At 39.2% G+C, this 20,109-nt stretch overlaps 1 protein-coding gene across 1 annotated transcript in view; it reads right to left on the reverse strand.

Annotated features, from left to right (window-relative positions):
• Positions 1 to 1,941: 1,941 nt before the first annotated feature.
• The window catches only part of C2H1orf87 (chromosome 2 C1orf87 homolog), a 71,904-nt gene continuing 53,736 nt past the window's right edge, over positions 1,942 to 20,109 (reverse strand). The window contains exons 9-12 of the mRNA XM_012785150.2: positions 19,527 to 19,591; positions 12,691 to 12,770; positions 9,115 to 9,322; positions 1,942 to 2,348 (exon numbers count right to left, since the gene is read on the reverse strand). Coding sequence (XP_012640604.2) covers positions 2,188 to 2,348; positions 9,115 to 9,322; positions 12,691 to 12,770; positions 19,527 to 19,591 — 514 coding nt within the window. The 3' untranslated portion in view covers positions 1,942 to 2,187. The remainder of the gene's footprint in view (positions 2,349 to 9,114; positions 9,323 to 12,690; positions 12,771 to 19,526; positions 19,592 to 20,109) is intronic.

Genomic DNA, 20,109 nt, shown 5'->3' on the forward strand with positions numbered 1-20,109 from the left:
ATAATAGTAGCCTGACCTCCCAATGCCATTTCACACAGACCATTGTCCAAAGTCTTTTTTTAGACTTCCTGAATGTTCATTAGCTAAGGGAAGGGCCATAGAAAAGGTACATCTTTACTACGTGGAAGAAACTGTCCAAATGGCATTGCTTTCAGTGTTGATAACACTCCTGCAAACAGGCACAATAACTTCCATTTTATAGATGAAGAAACTGAAGCCTAGGGAGATTAAGATTGAGCAATTTGCCAAGACTACCCCCTACAAAGTGCAGGGGTATGGGCTGTTTTTAAGGGTTATTGTCTTTCCACTCTCTGTGGAAATATGGGTGGGATGGTGCTGGTATGACCGTGGACCCAGATCTGGCCAAGGTTACCCCACTTACAGAATCATTCATTCAGCTGATATTATAGGAGTGCAGGTTCTGCCTGACCTGCAGCCACACAACTCTAGGGCACTTTTCAGGCTGCATTCTATGTAAATGGAGTCCCCTCCATTTGTTAACTTGGTGGCACTGAAGCTACGTGTCAGGAACTAGACGTGGGATATTAAGAATTGGGCAAGGTAAAATCATTGCTATGCAGAATCTTCTGATTTAATCTAATAACCCTGGCTTTAGGCTTAGGGCCTTGCTTTACCCAAACTGCCCCTCCAGCCCACTTCCCACGGAGATGAAGGGTCTGATGGGACCTTCTAAGTCTCGTTTCACCAGTGCCTCCCAGGAAGTGCCGTCGCTCTGGCAAATTATTAACTGGCGCAACCAGTTAATAGTTTCTTACTCTTCTCTTCTCTGAGCCTCTGTTTCCTTATCTGTCAAATGGAGCTGTAAAATGTGTCTTACTGAATCAGAGTTGGATGCAACAAAATATGTCAACTTCCTGGAACACAGTAGTTGCCCCACGCATGTTAAATTGTCTGACCTAATATTCAAATTTTCCTTATTTGGCATTTTGGTGGAATAAGAAAGCCTTGTCTCCTTGCTTACTGCTCTGACTTAAAAAGGCAGCTAGCAGGGTTCTAGAAAGATACGGAGTTGGTCAGTCTCAAATCATTTTTCCTGTGCAACTCAGGAACTATAAACACTAAAGCATGTCAGACTAGAAGACTCTCAGAGAGTATTTAGTGGATCCAAATGGCTTTGCTCTAGATGTTTTGTTCCTAAGACTTCATGAGATACCCCACTATATAAAATGGGTAAAAAGGGGTGCTCAGCAGCCTTTCTGTTTGATTTTCCCCTTGCCCTAACTGGCTTAATCTGTTTCCCATGACGATATGACAATTAGTGTTCTGGTCACCAGCCAGTATCCTGCTTAGTGATGGTACTGGGGACACTTTGTCTCTGAGGCCCCAGGCCAGTGCTTCTTCAGTGAGTCATGCTACCTGTGTGCTGTGATGTGTGTGTAACTGTGTGTTGTGTGGGAGGTGTAAAGTCGGGGGCATGTTAAGGACAGAAGAGCTATATGAACTAGTGTAAAGGTTTACCTGGTTTTCCTGTCCACAGAGAGCAGAGGACATTATCTATTCCCCAAATTCTCAGTCCTAGGAGTTCTTTCTTAAAACGTCTATTCAGAACTGTTAGGAAATATCCTTAGAGACAATGGAACATTGTATAGTTTTGTATTGCAGAAAATATTGAACTTATTCAGAAAACCTCCCTTGAAATTGTTCTCCTACTGCTTACTATTAATATAACATATTGTTAATACCTTTATTTCTCTTATGATGTGGAAATCCTTCCTAGAATAATGACTATGGGAAGGATGAAATCTTGCAAAAATGATGTATTTAGGTCTACTATGGTCCAGGCACTTTGGGGAGTTGAAAACTTTTAGCATGTTTTTTACTACATGGAAATTGCGGAGTTTGCAAAAACGTAGTTTGATTAACAAACTAGAAAAAGAATCAAACATGTAACATTAATAATAAGCTTTATTAGAAGAAAGGCAGATTTTAAGTAACTGGATTTTTGCCACATCAGAACAGAAAACCTGGTTTTCCCTGATTGTTTTGAGCTACTTATGAGCAAGCATTACAGCCAGAAACCAAGTCCAAATCAAACGCATCGACAATAGTTGCAGCGGCCTCGCCTCTGATAATGCCTCCGCCGCTACACTCCGGCTGGGGAGAAACTCGTGTCTGGGTAAAAAGGGAGATAAGGGAAACATCTGTTCTCACAATATGGGCTTGTTATCATAGCTCCTTTAAGTACTGCAGCGCTGGCTCCAGGAGCATATTTTCTCCTGAACGAAATCTCCGCAAGGCCTGGTCGATTTTCCGAGGGCTCAGGGACAGGTTGTAAATGAGATTGTAGTTGTGAATGAGGCGTCTAGCTCGTTCCTTCTCCAGGACTCCTGTGATTGGATGGGGTGAGTGGAAGGTTTTTTTTAAAGAGGAAGGGATAAACAGAGAAACCTATGTTAGCTTGAATGCCCTCTAGGTAAAAACTAAATTCCACGATATAATATTTTGCAATTTCAACCTTCTTAAAAATCAGGTGACACCTTAAAAAAGTATTTACAGTCCTGGATATGGGTCATAGATTTCAGGAGTAATTTGAAGTTGATTAGAGAGGGAGAGAATGAGATGGGGAGATGGAGTGCAGTCAAATCCATAGATACACTCTAAAGCAATTTAAGCTTGTCCTTTGTAGCTATAAAACTTTTAAGGCCAATTTTTGAAGCAGCTAGGGTGCCTGCTAAAATTAATTCCTAATTGTTCTAGTTTCTTTTTATCTTGCTGAAGTATCCAAACAGGTTCCTAAACATGCAGCATTTAAACAGCTTACTTTTTAATGCATTTCTGGAAATGTATTTGTAGACCTTCCTTGATATCCACGGGATTGGGTCCAAGACCCCATAGATATGAAAATCTACAGATGCTCAAGTCTCTAATATAAAATGGCACAGTATTTGCATATAATCTATGCATATCCTCCCATATACTTTAAATTAGCAGTCCCCAATCTTTTTGGCACCAGGGACCAGTTTCATGGAAGACAATTTTTCTAGGGACCAATGGGGGTGGGGGGTGGGAGGTGGGTCAGTGGATGGTTTGGGGATGATTCAAGCGCATTACATTTTTATGTGCAGTCAACGCTCTCTGCTAAGGATACTCTGTACTTGCAGCCACTCCCCAGTGCTAGTATCACCACCTCAGCTCCACCTCAGATCATCAGGCATTAGATTCTCATAAGGAGTGTGTAACTTAGATCCCTCGCATGTGCAGTTTACAGTACGATTTGCGCTCCTATAAGAATCTAATGCCGCCACAGATCCGACAGGAGGTGGAGCTTATGCGGTGATGCGAGTGATGAGGAGTGGCTGTAAATACAGATGATGCTTGGCTGGCTTGCCCTCTGCTCACCTCCTGCTGTGCAGCCTGGTTCCTAACAGGCCATGAACTGGTACCAATCCATGGTCCCGGGATTGGGGACCATAGTTTTAAATCATCTCTAAGATAATTACATACCTAATCCAATGTAAATGCTATGTAAATAGTTGTTATACTGGATTTTTATTTGTATTTTCATTGTTGTATTGTTATTTTTAATTTTCATTTTTTTTAAGTATTTTTGACCTGTAGTTGGTTGAATCTGCAGATGCGGAATGCGTAAATACAGAGGGCAGACTGTACTGTGACTCTCTCCAGCTTGCTGTGTCATCACAGGTAAATCATTTAACTTCTCATGGCTCAGATCCAAACTTGTGTAATAGAGATGGCGGTGCATATGACTATAGGATATGCTCTGGTACCCACATGGTATATATACACCAATACCAATATTGATAGCTTTCTGCAATAAGATTGAGTAGATTTTGATAGTTGCTGAGGGGAGTTTCCGTATAAATCATGGCATCATCAGAGATTAATGACTCATTCATAAGCCTCTGATCTGATTCATAAGTCTCTATCTGTGTCATATATTGTGCTTGGGAATATAGATAATTTAGAGAATTGATCTGTTACCTTCAGAAGCTCCCAGACCAAGTTAAGGCAGTTAAGTTATGCAGAAAATTAACCAGAGTACAAGAATAACTATTATGACTGACATTTATATATATAATGTACTATGTCCCAGGCACTGCTCCAAGCATTTCCCAATATTAACTCATTTAATCCTCACAACAACCCATTTCACAGAGGGAGAAACTGAGGCTAGAGTTGGTAAGTCTCTTGGTTGCTTAAGATTTACCACTACATTACATTATGGAACAAAGGGGAAGAGATTGCTTCAGGTAGGGATCATATTATTTCCTACCTATGTTCCTTGAATTGTGAAGATCTAAGCTACAGGTAACCATGGAAAGCTTTTTAAATATTTTTTAATGGACAAAAGATACATCTCTTACATGTTGCTCTTTTACTCTTCTTTATCTGTGCAGACTGTAAGAGTGACAGTGAAATTCTTCCTCGAAGAATCCAGAGGCAGTGCCTTGGTCATTTTGTGGAAAGTCACTCCTAGTCCATTAGAGTTGGGCAGTGGTGGATACTTGTCATCTCAGTTCAAGCCAGTAAGTACTGCTCTTATTTGGATGTGCAACAGCTTCTGAGCACCAGGCTCCCCTCTGAACTGCTCTCTAATGTGTATTCTTAACAGGTAGGGGCTTAATGTGATCTATTCTATTCTATTCTATTCTATTCTATTCTATTCTATTCTATTCTATTCTATTCTATTCTATTCTATTCCATTCCATTCCATTCCATTCCATTCCAGTTTGTTTTCTAGGCTATTCCTGTTTGCTTATTGCCTATTTATTGTCTATCTTACTTACTAGAATATTGCTCTTTTCTTCCCTATAAACTTCACGCTTCCAGTTGGCCAGTTGCATCTTTGAAGGTCTCTGGATTGGGTGGCTGCTTTCAGTTTTGCCTAGGCTTGTTTCCTCTGGACATTTCCCCAATCCTGCTTCTGGAAACATGTGTCATGGACTTTGGAGCAAGTTTCTGACTCTGAGACCTTAGGGAGGTTACTTTAACTTTTGAGACTCAGTTTCCTCAACCTTAAAATAGGGATCATTAGCTGGGCATGGTGGCAGTCATCTGTAGTCCCAGAACCTCAAGAAGCTGAGGCAGGAGAATCGTCTGGGCCCAGCAGTTCAAGGCTGCAGTGCACCATGATTGTGCCTGTGAAAAGCCACTGCACTCCAGCCTGGGCAACATAGTGAGACCCTGTCTCTATATAAATATGTAAAATAGAAATGATTAAATTGTGTGAAAATCAATAAAATATTCAGTGCACACAGTATCCAGTACTAGTAAGCACTCATGAATGCCAAATATTAATATAGGATAATTATAACAATTATATCATCAACATTGTTTAAATATTATATAAGAACATAGTTTAATAAAATTAGAAATTATTGAAATATATACCAATTAGTGTATAATTAAAAATTAAAAATAATGTTAAACAATACATCTAGGAATCACAGTGGTATTTTCTCTTTTAAGCTTTACCATTGATAGAGGATTCCTAGAGTCAAACAAAAGTCCACTGACTGAAATTTGTAGCTGTCCCATTTACTCTGTCATTAGGGGGTGCCCAGAACAGCTGCATAAAATAAGTCTTACAGTCCATCTGAGCATTGGAAAGCCTGTCTTTTCCAACCAGAACCAAAATGAATGAAATAATAAGAACCCATTTAACATCCATGTCATTTTAAAGGTTTACAAAGAATTTTCAAATCTCTTACCTCATGTGATCCTTTTTCCCATCTGGGAGGTATGCTTTATTACTATCAGTCTCATTTTATAAATGAAGAAATAGGCTCAGAGAATGTAAGTGACTGGCTTTTAAGGATCAGTAATTAGTGGAGTCTGGACTTGAATCTATATCTTCTAATTAAAAAAACAAAACAAGCAAAACACGTGCTCTTTCTAGTATGTCATAAGACTTGGAGTGGTGGGAAGTCAAATAGAGCTGGGTTTGAATTGTGGCTTAACTTCCTTCTGGCTATCATATTATCACTTCGAGCTTGGCTTTTCCTTTCTGTAAATAAGGACACTAATCCCTTTTGCACAAGGTTGACGTGACAATTTAGGGATGCAGTGTACGTAGAGTCGAGGCCTGTACAGAGAATGTCCTTTAAGGCTCTCATTGCAGTCTGCCTCCTTGAACTCTAAAATATTTTCTATTTAGCTTTTAGTTCACTGGGAAAATTCCAAATGCATCATTTGCCCAGACATTTATCTCAACCACACTTTTTTCTTTAGAAAACATGACCAGTTATTCATGGTCATTCCTTCTCCCTTCTCCTCAAGGCTATTTTCTTGACAACCCCCATTAGAGAATAAGTACAGTAGGTTCCCAGAAATGCTGATTTGATGATGGATGGTCTGCCCTCATCCCGGATGAAGAACACCCTGGCCTACATATTTCCTCGCACATAATAAAGAACAGTGATTCATCCGTGGGCAAAGTAGGTATCATCTGCTCAGCATCTAGAATGGGGCCGTGGTGGTCGGATAAATACCGTGGTTAATAAACCAACCAAGTGACCTCAGTTAGTCCTCTTTCCTCATTAAAGACAGTTGTAGATGTTTCCAGATCTGGCTGACACATTCCTTGGCTGTTGAGGAACGAATGAATTTCATAGAAACAGAGAAAACAGACATAAATAGTGAAGAGGCCATGAGAAAGGCATTTCGGATCCGTCAGAATCTGCCTCCAAAGTCAACAAACTCTGTTTTGACTCAGAACAGTTCAGAAGTATGAGAAAGGTCCCAGTCTTTGGGGACTCTCTTAGCAACTAAGTTTATGATCCATCATCTATCATTGAAACTCAGTATGTTTCTTTAGAAATGTCTTTTCTTGTTTTTTTTTGGTTTTTTAGATTTTTGCCTTGTTTTTGTTTGTCACCCCACCATCACTCTCACCATCCTGGTATAAACACCTCGACCCAGGGTTATTTCAATAACCTGTTGATTGCCCTTTCCCCGGTATCCTCCTTAAATAATCCATCTCAGGTTTTGCTTTTTTTGCTATGTTGTCTTCTGGATGGAACTTTGGTGAATACTGGGCAGAGAATGAAGCCTCATTCTAGCCCCCAGGATTCACAGCAGGGTCCAACTTTACCACGTGCCCAGCTTGAAAATCTCCAGGCCTGTCCAGCTCTCTCTCTCTTGTATCAGACTTATTCTCACCTTCTAACCTTTGCAGAAGATGGTTTCAAACTATCCAAAGTCTACCTGGCCTCCAGTCTCAGTTTAAGCCCCCTCTCTCCCATGGAGCCCACTCTGGGTACTGCAGCTCATATTAGAAGGTGAGCTTCCTTTCACCTCTTCTCTCTTTCCTTTTGACTCTTTAACTCTCATTTGTGCCTTCGATGATAATACTTTACTACCACTGTCTTTTAATTTTCGTTTTAAACTGGCATTTTACCAGTCTCTATGTCTTACCTACAAGTAAGTTCCGTGAGGCCAGAGAGGCCCTGTTGCATCCTTTCTGGTTTTCCTATTGGTCCAGCCTCTAACACAGTGCCAGGCTGATAAAAGATTTTAATTTAAATAACTATAATTCAGCCAGGGGAATCATTCATTTAATGTTTTCAGGTTTTTTGGATTTTTTTATGGTAGTTATACTTCATGTGGTCTAGAATTAAGTTGCTTTGGAAATTCAAAACAAAAGAAAACAAAAAGAATAACAAAGGCACACAAAGATAATGAAAAGACAGATATTGCTGCTGCTACATGATTACTTCTAGAGAGGACCAATGTGTGTACTAACTCTTCACAAGCCACTCTGTGTTGATTCAGGACAGTTTCAGTCCACGCTTTTGTATCTCTCCCTTTTTTCCATTCTCCGTGTCTCTGATCTGGGTCTAGATGTCATTCTGGCTCCTCTCTGCTTTCTCTTATTTCACTTTCTCCTTCATTCTGCACAGTCACCAAAGATCTTTCCGAAGTACAACTTCATCACACCACTCTTCTGGTTACAAATACTTAGTGCCACTCACTATGTTTGAATTAAATCCAAATTCCTTGGGCTGGCATTTAAAACCTTTCAGTATCTGCCCCCATTCTATATTTCTATCTTTATCATTTCATATTCTTTTGAATAGTCTATCTTATCTAAACCAAACTCCTTGCATTGAGCTTCACACATAGTATTTGTACTTTTGCCAAAAAACGCTATTTCATTCCTTTGAGTCCAAACTGCACTTGATGTTTAGTGATCAATTTAACATTAACATACCCTTCTCTGGTCACCTCCCCAGGAAGAAATTCTCCTTTCCCTGAATGCCTTCATAGCAGCACAGTCTAACTGCATTTATTATTATTGCCTTCTGTCTTGGATATAGATATTTATGTACATTGGTTCATTTATTTGTTCCCTCAAAAAATATTGAACAGAATTATGCAAGATACCAGGGATAAAAAAGGAATACAGTCTACTGGTGAGATAGTAATAAGCCCCCAAATAAAAATAAGCAATATATTAAATATGACAATGAATGTTAAAGAATCAGAGAGGCCAGAAGAAAGTTGGCCTAGATCTGTTTGGAGAGTTTCAGAGGAGTAGTGTTTGAATTCGAATGTAAAAGATGTTTAGGCATTAATTAGACAGGTGGACAAGATGGGGAATTGGCAGGAGGTGGGGTAGGAAGAGGAGAGGCAGACGGCAGACAGCTCAGATGAAAGGCTTTGGGGTTAGAAAAGGCAAAGGTGCATGAGAAAGCAAGGTGTGTTTGAGGAAAGGAAGTTATTCATTATGAGTGGGTGGGACATGCAGAGAGAATAGCAGTGGTAGGAAAAGACATTGGTCAGGTGGAAAGAACAAGATTTTTACCTTGCTAAGGAGTTTGGACTTTATCCTGTTAGCAGTCAGGAGCCCCCTAAGTATTTTAATCTGAGGAATTATAAGAGTGGATTGTAGGTTAGACTTTGGTAATGGAGTAGAGGAAGAATTGGGGACCCAAGGAGATTATAAGCAAGCTGGTAAGGAATTGTGTCTGATTTATCTTTGTACTTCCTGATTGTGCTTTGCACAGTGCCAGGCACATGGTTTATATACAAATTGTATTATTATTTCAAGAAGTGAAAGAAAACGAGGTGCCCACTTTTAGACTTGAACAGAAATAGAAAGGTATGTCAGCTTTAACCTCCATACTTCACCTGTGTTACTCAGATCACACAAGTAGAGGGCATTTTCCAGCTTCCTGAACCTGTCTATCCACATCTCACTTTCTTCATACTCATTCTTCATGGCCGGATGGATAAAAGGCTGGGAGACAGGCCTGATCTGCAAGGAGCTCAGAGGATCTTTTGGGGCTAAAGTTTCAGCAGGGGGATTTTCTGGCTGCAGCTCGTCTTCTGGAGTTTTCTACCAAAACAACACAAACATTTCACTGGCAACACCTTCACCACCCAGAGCTTCTCCAGTCTCTTGGCCAAAGATGAGGCCACACAATGAGCAAGATTTATTGCAAGGTATGGCTTTGGAAAGCTAAGAGGATGAGTTTCAAATCCTCAGCGCCATAGGACCATATCTGCCAAATCTTGCTGGATAGAAACATGTTAAGATTTTTTTGTTGCTATTGTTGTTAAGAGAAGGGTGACATCATGACTTTTATTCAGTTTTCATTTCTGACTTGCACAAAGCGAAAGACTTTGTAACTGCCTGGGACTTTTCATGAAATTCTACTCTGTTTTGTGTTAATACTAGCGTGATCTGTGGAGAATGGGCTTCCTCCAATGCTCGTCACTTCTTGGTTGGAAAACCTCTGGATCATGAGTGTGAGGTTTTTGACAAAAGAGTGATTGAAACAGTAGTGATATTATTTTAGTCTTGTGGGCCCATCTTAAAGGCTGTTAGAGCACTTCTAGTCTGCCTGTCCTGTGGATTTAACAGAGGAAGCGGAGCCACCCCACCCCCCAAATGTGAGTGATTCACTAAGATCACGCAGAACTTATGGTAGACACAAGACTAGAAGAAGTACATAAGATGTTATATCTAGCTCATGTTGGCATGCTAACCTCATGCCCAGTATAAAACCCAGTATAAAATGGAGATATTTTTAGAATAAAATATACAAATGAGTCCCAGCAGTGCCATGTAAGGCATCCTGTCCCGTACCATGTGGAGAGAGTGAGCATCTGCTGTTTGATCTGCCCAGCCCTGATTTTCCAGCGATTGCTCTCCTGCCCATATATGTGGTTATGGAGAGAACCACCATGTTCTATCTGCATAGTTCAGGACTGGGCATCTAATGCAAAATAGGCCAATGAACCTATTGTCCAGGAATTTTGGAACTATTTATGAGAGAGAAATGGAGATGATTCTGTGTGAGAGGTTGGAACTCGAGCAAGCTTTCTAGTCTGTGTATTGGAAATGAGGAAAAGCTGGTCTGGGGAGGGGGATAGAATAGAGAGAGAGAGAGAGAGAGAGAGAGAGAGAGAGAGAGAGAGAGAGAGAGAGAGAGAATGAAGCTGACAACAGAGAGAAAAGATTTAGGTGTTAAAGAGTCTCTGGTTTTAGTTCATTGTTGCATGTCTGTCCTTAGGTAGCATACTATGCTTCTCTATTCTTCCCGTAAATTAAGCTAGGAGAGTTGGTTCTATTCATTGCAATCTAAATATTCCTAACTAATTCACCATAAAATTATGCCTCTAACTTTTGTATACCATCTGTGCTCCTCCAACTTTCAAATGTCTGTATTTTTCCAATTTTGTACCTTTGTCTCAAACTTCTCACATATAAGCTGTGAAAATCCCAGAGCCCTAAAGAATAGTAAGTGCAATAAGAAGCCAAGTTCTGAGTTGGTTAACAAATGGATTAAGCTGCTTCTGGGGAATTTAAAGAATTCTTTTGTTTGAAATAATAAAATGTTATATGAAATTGTAGCCACATGGATATCAAATAACCGGTGAGTTTTAAGGGATTCCGATAAAAAGAATTCTATTGTGATAAAATCAATTTGGGGAAAAGTAGAAAGTTTCCAAATAGCAAATTAGAATAGTGATTGTTATATATATATTTTTAGAGCTTTGGGCCACTTTAGAAGTCTGATTAAAGCTTTAGAAAATCTGCCCAGGCTAATGCACATTTGCATACATTTTGGTGAATAATTTTAGAGAAATCAAAGTTGCCCTTGCATCTGAGAAATTAATTTTATTAATAAATAATTTTTATATATCTTCAGATAGTTCAACACTCTCTTTGAGCATTAAATATAAGGGAAAGGGGACATTTGTATGGACCTGAATTAGGCTAAAGTAACTAACAAAGTAAAACTAATACACCCTGTACTGTTTTGGTCCCACTGTGTCAGGATGAAGTTCAAATTTCTTGCTTGGCACGCAAAAATATTTATGGACTTGTTCTTGCTTCTCTCTCCAGATTATCTTCTTTTAATCCTACATATTTTTCTCCATGCACATACAACCTGAAAAAGTGAAGCTGCTTTATGCCTTTATAATGCTGTTACCTCTATTAAAAAAGCCCTTCTTGCCGCCTACACCTTGATTGTTTAGCCTCCTACTCATTCTTCAAGCCCCTGTTCATAGTCTCCTTGTGGGAAGCCTCCCCTGAGAGCCCTGGACTGGGTGAGAAGTGATTCTTTGTAGTCTCTTTACCCATCACAGCATTTGTGACTGGATGTTGGGTTTGTCTGCGTATCTCCTTGGAGGCTGAGCCTGTGAGATGGTTATTTCTGTGTACCTGGAGTCTGGTCAGTGGTTGGCACACAGTAGGTTCCCAAGACATGCTTCGTGGTTGAACAAATGAATGAGTGAATCAATGATTTTCTCTGAGACAATAGAAAATTTTGCTTTCCCAACCTTCTGCTTCAATTTCTCCTTCTAAAAAGTGGGACAATGAATTCTGTTTATACAGGGATGTGAGAAGAATCACTTATCTCAGAGTTGCAATAAAATCCTTAAACAAGAGGCAAAATAAAAGAGCAAGTATATTTTTTATAATCTTATTCACAACAGACTTAACACTCAAGGAGAAAAGCATTTGCTGTTGTTTCTTGCATGGCAAGAGGCTTGCCAAAATGGATACTATTTTCTAAAATATTTCAACGTGTGAAGTGCATGAAGAGGCCTCCCATCATTTTAAGATGAATTTTGTTCTAATCTGGGCATTTAAAAAACAACAACAACACAAAAACTCAGGCTGTTTTTCAATTCTGTCTATAACTTCTCCTGGCTAAATGCTGGGAATATTAAAACGGATTTTAACTGCTTGCCAGATTTTCCTTTTTTTTTTTTTTTCTTTTTCTTTTCTTTTCTTTTTTTCTAATCGGAGAGCCTATTACATTTTAAAATGTGATGTCTGAGGAAAAGGTCATTTTCAGTTTCTGGAAGCTGGAATTAAGATGTTAAAATAGGTCTCATCACCACCCTTTATTTTGATGGCAGTTGGTAGATAGGTCACAAGCTTTGGAAGGACACCCATACGCATGCTACGAGTCCAATTTCTTGGGGCAGTTGGCAAGCCCACCATCAGGCAATGGCAAGAGGTGTCTGCATACCAGGTAGGACAAGAACCAGCCCACGCTCTAGGAGTTCTTTGGCCTTCCTCCTCTGCCTGAGGAGAGTCTCAAAGTTAAAGACAGTCTGACATCAAGGGGTTGGGTGGAAATCAAAAACCCACAGGGGAGGGCCCCACCCCACCCAGCATCAGAGACGAGAAGGCCAAGGCTCCGTGAAAACCTTCCCCAAACTCTATATACCTCAGGTGCATACCATATGTTCAGTTTTGCTTTGAGACGTCTCAGGGACTTTAGGCTCCACTAGAGTGGCAGGGGCTTCCTTTTCATCCTTCCCTGAATGAGAAAGTAAAAAATGGAAGGGTTTAGTTTGGTTTCTCTGTTTAACACATACATATACACCAGGCGAAGAAAACACTGAGGCTCTGCTGTGTGGTTGGCACTGTGTTCAGTAATGGGGACACACTGATAAATAAGAAACACCTGGTTCCCGCCCTGGTGGACCTTAGATTGGGGAGATAGATGATGATAACTACTCAAAACTATTATTTAATGACAAGCTACCATAAATACTACAAAAGAAAAATGTGGGGAGATAGGAAAGTATTTAAACTTATTTGGGGGCAGAGGTGGGAGTGGTGGGATATAGGAACAGCTTCTTGGGCACCTGAAGAATGAATAGGATTTATTAAGGCAAAGATGATATTGGTCATGCTCATGGAGCAGAGAATTGTAGATAAGCAGAGACAACAGCCTGCAGGAAGACCCTGAATCAGTAAGCTTTTTATAGCTAAGAGAATGGAAAGAGACCTCTTCCCATGTCCCTGCTTCTTAAGAATTTCTGCCCCTCCCTCCATGCAGGTGTATGCCTGAAGGATCAGGTGCAACCTTTCTATTCCCCCTTCCTTGCTCTTTTCCTGTATGGGAAGAGGTTTAAACAGCATCATCCCTAGCCCAAGGGATTCTACTGTCCAGGTACTACTTGCTGCAGGTTGCTGCCATCGTGAATAGAGGAGATTTTCTTAGGATGAAGGAAAAAGACAATGATGACCTGCTGAAGTCCTCTAAGTCTGGTATAATCCTTAGTATGCTTTAGTGACTTATTTATTTATTTTGCAAGTCTGTGTGACAAGCACATAGCCCAGGTTTCTGGGAGCCTCAGCTTCAATATTCAGTGCATAATTCAAATACGCCATTAACAAATATACATTATTTCTAAGTTGGGTCTCACTATTTTTAATAAAAATTATTCAATCAATAATTAAAAAAAAAGATAAAGGGAGGCTCAGTAACAGAGTGGTTGAGAATATAGGCTCTGAAACCAGATGCCTTGGATTGGAATCCTGGCTCTTTTAGTAGCTGCATGACTTTGGGCAATTTATTTGTCCTCTCTGTCTCAGTTTCCTCTTCTGAAAAATGGGGATAATAAAACCCATAAGCCATTATGAGAATTAAATGGATTAGAAAGTGTAAAGCAAGTACCTGGAACATAGAAAGTGCTCAATAAATGTTAACTAACAGTATTATCTAGGTAGGGATTTTTAAAAATAAAGTCACATATCAGATTTAAGCACATTTTATTGGACAGACTGTTAACATTGCACCTACGAATTATTATGCATCCTCTCCCTCAGTTTCCTGATAGAGAAGACAATGTGATTTCCTAATCTTTTCTGAAGCCCTGGAACTCAGCTTTAGGATGAGTGCTCAAAGCATGCTTGTTGAATGAATGATCATGTGCCCTAATTTGGAGTTTAAAAAATAAAGTCACTGAATACATAGTTCCATTTTTCCAATTCCTTTTCCAATCCTTGGAGAGAAAAGATTTTTCTATGCATTTCTTTATCCTCTCAAACTTACCCCAGATGCTATATAGTGTAAACCTTAATAAATGCTTAATGAGGATCATGATGGCAGCCAGTAAGGGCAGCCTCTTTAGGGCGGATCTTATTTGATCAGCTTAATATTTAAGCTGTCTTAAAAACTCATCATCACCTAGTAGCATTGGCCCTTGCTTATTTCACTCGGTTTGCAAAGAAAAGCTTTCTGCTTATTGCAAGGGAAAAGGTTCAAATTACTCTCAATAATAGAATTCTCCAGTTGAAGGGATTCTAGAAGTACATGGAATAAAGGGAGGAAGGTGAAATTTGGTATCAGACAGTCCTGAAGGCTAACCCTGATTCCTCCCTTTATCAGCTACAAGTTTTTGGATCCTAATTCTTTCATTTGTCAAATTACAGCAATTTTCAGTAATATTGTGGAGTTAAAAATTACCTACATAAAATGCTTAACACATAGAAGATGTTCAATACAAGATACTATTATTTGTTGTTGTGTTATTATTATATTACCTTAAGCAAATCTAGTTCCCTAGAGAAGAGGACCTAACGTTAATTAGCATGTGCTAGGCATTTTTATTTCTGGGCAGTGCTCAATGTATTATCCTTTTAAGGATAAGAATAAGATCTAGAACCTAGACTTTGTCCTCATCCAGTTACTTTCTACTGTCTGCACTTCTAAAAGTTCCATTAGAAGAAAATATATGCTAGTCCGCTAGGTCTCTTTTAAGCTTCCCTTTCTCCTTCCTAATACTTAATAGTATATAAAAAGGTAATGGTTTGCACATGTAGAAATTGTTTGAAAAATCTGAAGCAGAGCTCATTTTTTTTCTTTCTAACACAGCAAGAAGGATGAATAATAACCATCTGTCTAGTCTGCCAGTTGAAGATTTGTACTGGAGGAAATAAGCCAAGCTGGCTTCTAGAGATTTCCAGGTGTGGGAAGGGCCAGGTTTTACAGGGCTTCCAGTGGATTCTGAGAGTTACACAGCCAGCCCTCCTGTCTGCTCCCACTAATGACTTGAAATCAGTGGTCTTGAAATCACTGGCTGCACATTAGACCCACCTGTGCAGCTTTAAAAAATGACCAATGCTCAGGTGTCACACTAGACCAATTAAATCAGAATCTCAGGGGGAGAATCCAGCTCAGACCTTTAAAAAAATTACCTAGGTGATTCTAAAGTGAAACTGGGTAGAGAACAACAGATTTAAATAAAAGCTCCTGGCCTCACTGAAGGCCTACCAAATGAAGCTTTTGTGAGAAGGAAATTATTAATAATATATGTCAAAGTATCTATAAATGGAAAATGTTTCCACATAATCTAAAGAATAACTCCGTGAGGTAGAAGTTTTCCTGATTTGACATATGGGGCAACTGAGGCAATGAAAGTCTTAGTTATGTGCTTGAGATAATAGAGGTAGGGTTAGGTCTGTGATTCTAACTCTTTCATTCATTGAACACGTATTTTTGAGGTGCAAACTATATGCTAGGCACTGTCCTCGGCATTATGATACAACAATGAACGAGACAGAATCTTTTTCCTCACGGAGTGTGCATTCTAGTGGTGAGAGCAAACAGGTGCATAAAATAATGTCAGGTACTGATAAGCTTAAGCACAGCTAAAACCCATTATGGATAGGCAATTCACCAAAGGTCTCTTTGAGGAAGTGACATTAAAATAGAATAAAGTGTGGAGGAGAAACAAGGGAGCAAGTCATGAAAATATATGGGGAAAAGGCATTCAAGAAAAATGTTACAGCAAAGGCAAAGGCCATGAGGTAGGAGTGTCTGGTGCATTCCTGCTAAGAGGAGAGCCTTGCTACGGCAGAATGGAAAGGAAAGAGAAGTGGGTTGCATGTTCACAGAGCCGAAGGCCTCATCTCATGAACCATGTCATGTGACTGACGTTGATTGTTTTGTTTTTCTTTCTTTCTTTTTTTTTTTTTTTTGCTTCCTAGCATTCATTCCTTCTTTGGTGATTCTCCCCATCATGATCACACTTTACTTTCTGCTGCTTCTTCCTCCCCCTCATCCACAGGCTCCAGGATGAAAAATTCAAATCTGGGGTCATGCTTCCCTTTTATGAAATACTGCTTTAGATCCTATCATGTTTGGAGGGGCCTACGATCTTTTGTACTTATCTTAGTGGGAGTTCACAGTTTTTCTTGGTTCTGTGGCAAGATGTCTTTCATCACTTTTTGAAATCTCTCAGTCACAATTGCTTCAAATAATATTCAATTTCTCCTATTCTTCTGTGGCTTTAGTTACATGTATGTTGGATGTTGTCACCTTTCCCCATATGTCTCTTGTACACTTCTTAATGTGTTACGTCTTGATTTTCTCATCCATGCTTCAATCTTGATGTTTTCTACTGAACTATATTACAGTTCACTAGTCCTCTCTTCAGCTTGGTCTAAGCTTCTGTTAAACCTTTCTGTTGAGTTTTTAAAATTTAGCTTTTGTATTTTTAAGTCTCTCTTTTTTTAAGTCTTCTAGTTGTTCTTGCCAGGAAGTTTGGTCAGCTGGAAACTAGTCTATTCTTGTCATTAGTGTAAGTCACAGATACTAAGTATTTATGTGAAAATCATATGTGCGTTAAAAAGCAAGTTCACAGGATTTTTATAATTTAAAAAGAAATAAAGTTTATTATAAAAGAGTATATATGCAATGAATCATTTTCATCAGCTTGTCATAGTGTCTCTGAGTGCAAAGGGGTCCCAGGAAGGGAAAATTCACAATTCTACATACTGATAAGGAGTAGCTTTCTTTAGTTTCTGTATAATGTTCCCCCTTCCCTTTCACAACATTTACCTGTGGGGCTAAAGAACAGGCAAAGAAAATGCACTCACTCAGTGCATAAGGGAATTTTTATCACCAAAGATCCAGAAGTACAGAAATGGGAAGAGACCAAGACATTAACTTTCTCAGTAAGCGGTAGGCTGTCACAACAAGAATGTGGCAACAGCAATTCCACCACAACACCCTGTTGTTCTGGAGAGTAACTTATTGTCTAAAACTTAGTGATACATTGCCTGTTTTGTTTGTCAGACTCACAATCACCCTATGAGATAAATAGGGCAGGTTTTTCTTTCTTTTCTTTTTTTTTTTTCCATTTTAGAGATGATAAAAATATAAGTGTCTGAATATAACCATTATAAATAACCACTTAATGGCTATTTAGTGGTTATTTAGTTGCAAAAGGGAGACTTCAACCTCTATTTTTACATATTTTTCTGCTATGCCATGTGAATTCTGAATTCTGTTCCCCCCAAATTTGTATGTTTAAGCTCTAACCCCTAGTACCTAAAAAAGTGACCATATTTGAAGATGGGGCCTTTAAAGAAGTGAATAAGTTAAAATGAGGCCGTTAGGGTAGGCTCTACTCCAGTCTAACTGGTGCGTTTATAAGAAGAAAAAATATGGACCCACAGAGCACCAGGGATGCACACACAAAGGAAAGACCACGTTAAGGAGACAGCAAGTATCTTCATAGAATCAGAAAGGAGCTACTTGTATAATGTTTCTCAACATTCTCAGCACTGGCCATGTGTGAAACGTCAAAGGTCAGATGAACAGCCACATGACATTCCTTCAGTGGTCTCAGCATTGACCACACGGTGCTCTGTAAGAGGTTCAAGCACAGCCACCTTCTTAGAGGTCTGAGCCCCAAACCATGCTGTGCTCCAAGACCCAGCTGTGTGGTGTCCCCTCAGAAATCCTTTCTCCAGCTGCTTGGCATTTTCTTGGAGATCCTAGAACCAGCTCTGTAGTAGCTCTATCTCTGACTAAATTCTATGATAGGACCCTTTTCTCTACATTCCCTCAGCCTTAAGGATGGCAGCTTCTCCCTACAAGTCACTAATGTCTGCATTATTTCGCCGTAGTGGATTGGATAGTGTCCCCTCAAAGCATATGCTCTTAATCACCATAACCTGTGAATCTGACATTATTGAGAACAAGGTGTTTTCAGATGTAATCAAGTTAAGACGAGGTCATTCTAGATTAGTGTGAGCTCTAAATCCAATGATGGGTATCTTTATAAGAGAAGGGAGACGGATATTTGGATACAGTGACACAAAGGAAACACAGAAGGAAGGCCTTGTGACAGGGAGGCAGAGATTGTAGTTATACAATACCAGGCCAAGGGAGGCCTGGGGCTACTAGAAATTGGAAAAAGCAAGGCAGGACTCTTTTCTAGAGACTCAGAGGGACAATAGCCCCGTTGACACCTTGATTTCATATTTCTAGCCTGCAGAACTGTGAGAGAATAAATTTCTGCAGTTTTAAGCCACCAAGCTTGTGATAATTTGTTATGGTGGCCTTGGGAAAAAAAACACTTCCCATTCCCTCTTTGATCTTTCAGCCTTCTGATACTTGTATAACCAATCCCCTATAGTAAATTCCTTCTATTTGAAATGCTGAGTAAGGTTTCTGCTTTTTTACTTGGATATGGACTGATATATCAATTCCCCAACAGACACACACACACACTCAGTACCTTGTGCTTTGAACCGAGGAGTGATCAATAAATGGTTGATGGATATAGTAAATAGAAAAACTATAACAGCAGATTAATATTAATGCATATTTTCACCTGTTGTATTTAAAACTTAATAGCCAAATTTTTCCCAATTCATCTTTATTAGTAAAATTTGATTTAATAATGTTTTAGAAATCTTCCTGTGGTAGCCCAGCTATATTATTTTATAGATGCACAGTCTTATCAATTGGTTGTATTCTAATTTAATTAAATGGACCATAAAAGATCTTTTTGTTATTTCCATTTAAAAATATTTCCAAAAAATACTGTACTAAACATATATATATATATATGTGTGTGTGTATATATATATATATATACACCTCATGGAGGTTTTTTGTTATTGAAATGTTAGTAGAATAAATACCTAGCTGAGTGATTACTAGATCTAAGGAACTGTGCAACTGAAATTCTAATAAGTAATACAAATTTATTCTATAGGTGTGCTGCATTTATCTTAAAGGGTTGTCATTAGAGAATGCCTCATGATAAAAGAAAACTTGGGGAATTATGCCTTCTTTGATTCTCTTGGCCTGAAAGAAGAGCCATGAAGGCAATCCTGACTTCTATTATTCCTTCCATGGGGAGCCATTTATATTTCTGGAAGGAATGAGATGAAACCCAACAAGCAAATCACTCAAGCTAAGCCGCACAGTCAACAATAGCTCTGGGAAATGGGAGTCTCTAAGGAGCAACAAAATAATGGAATTTACCTGTAGGCAAATCAGCCAACAAATCAGAAGAGGCTCTACTCAGCATCTCAACAAAATTCTGCCATCTGTGTAAGAAAAGGAAACATAATGTTAGTGATCAATATCATTGCCCTGAAAGAATGTGCAGTGAAGCTGTAAGTTTATTGGTAGTATTATTAAAGAAGCTTTTTGATACCTATATCATTTAGGGTTCAATGCAGAAAATGAAAACTACTTTATATATCTTTATTAGAAAGGGCTTAGATATAGGGAATTAGGTGCCCATAAAATTATTGCAAAGCTATTGAAATGGAGGTGGGGCTGTGCTGCTATGCTCAGGGTCAGGCTTCAACAGATGTAGTCCGGAGATCAGGGAATGATAGGAAAATCTGGCTGATGACTCGTTGCCCCTACTCACGAAGTTGTGTCAAGTCAGTACAAGGTGCTTTCTGACCATGGGAAAGACTTCCCAGTTTCTGAAGTTGCTACTGCTGTAGGAAAATAGATAAACACATAAACTGTCTCTGTACCAGTAGTCTCTCACCCCTGCTTCTGCCTTTCAAATCTCATGCAATGGCATCTTTCTGATAGGGTTTAAATCAGT

Source organism: Microcebus murinus, chromosome 2 (genome assembly GCF_040939455.1).
Source record: "Microcebus murinus isolate Inina chromosome 2, M.murinus_Inina_mat1.0, whole genome shotgun sequence".
NCBI lineage: Eukaryota > Metazoa > Chordata > Mammalia > Primates > Cheirogaleidae > Microcebus > Microcebus murinus.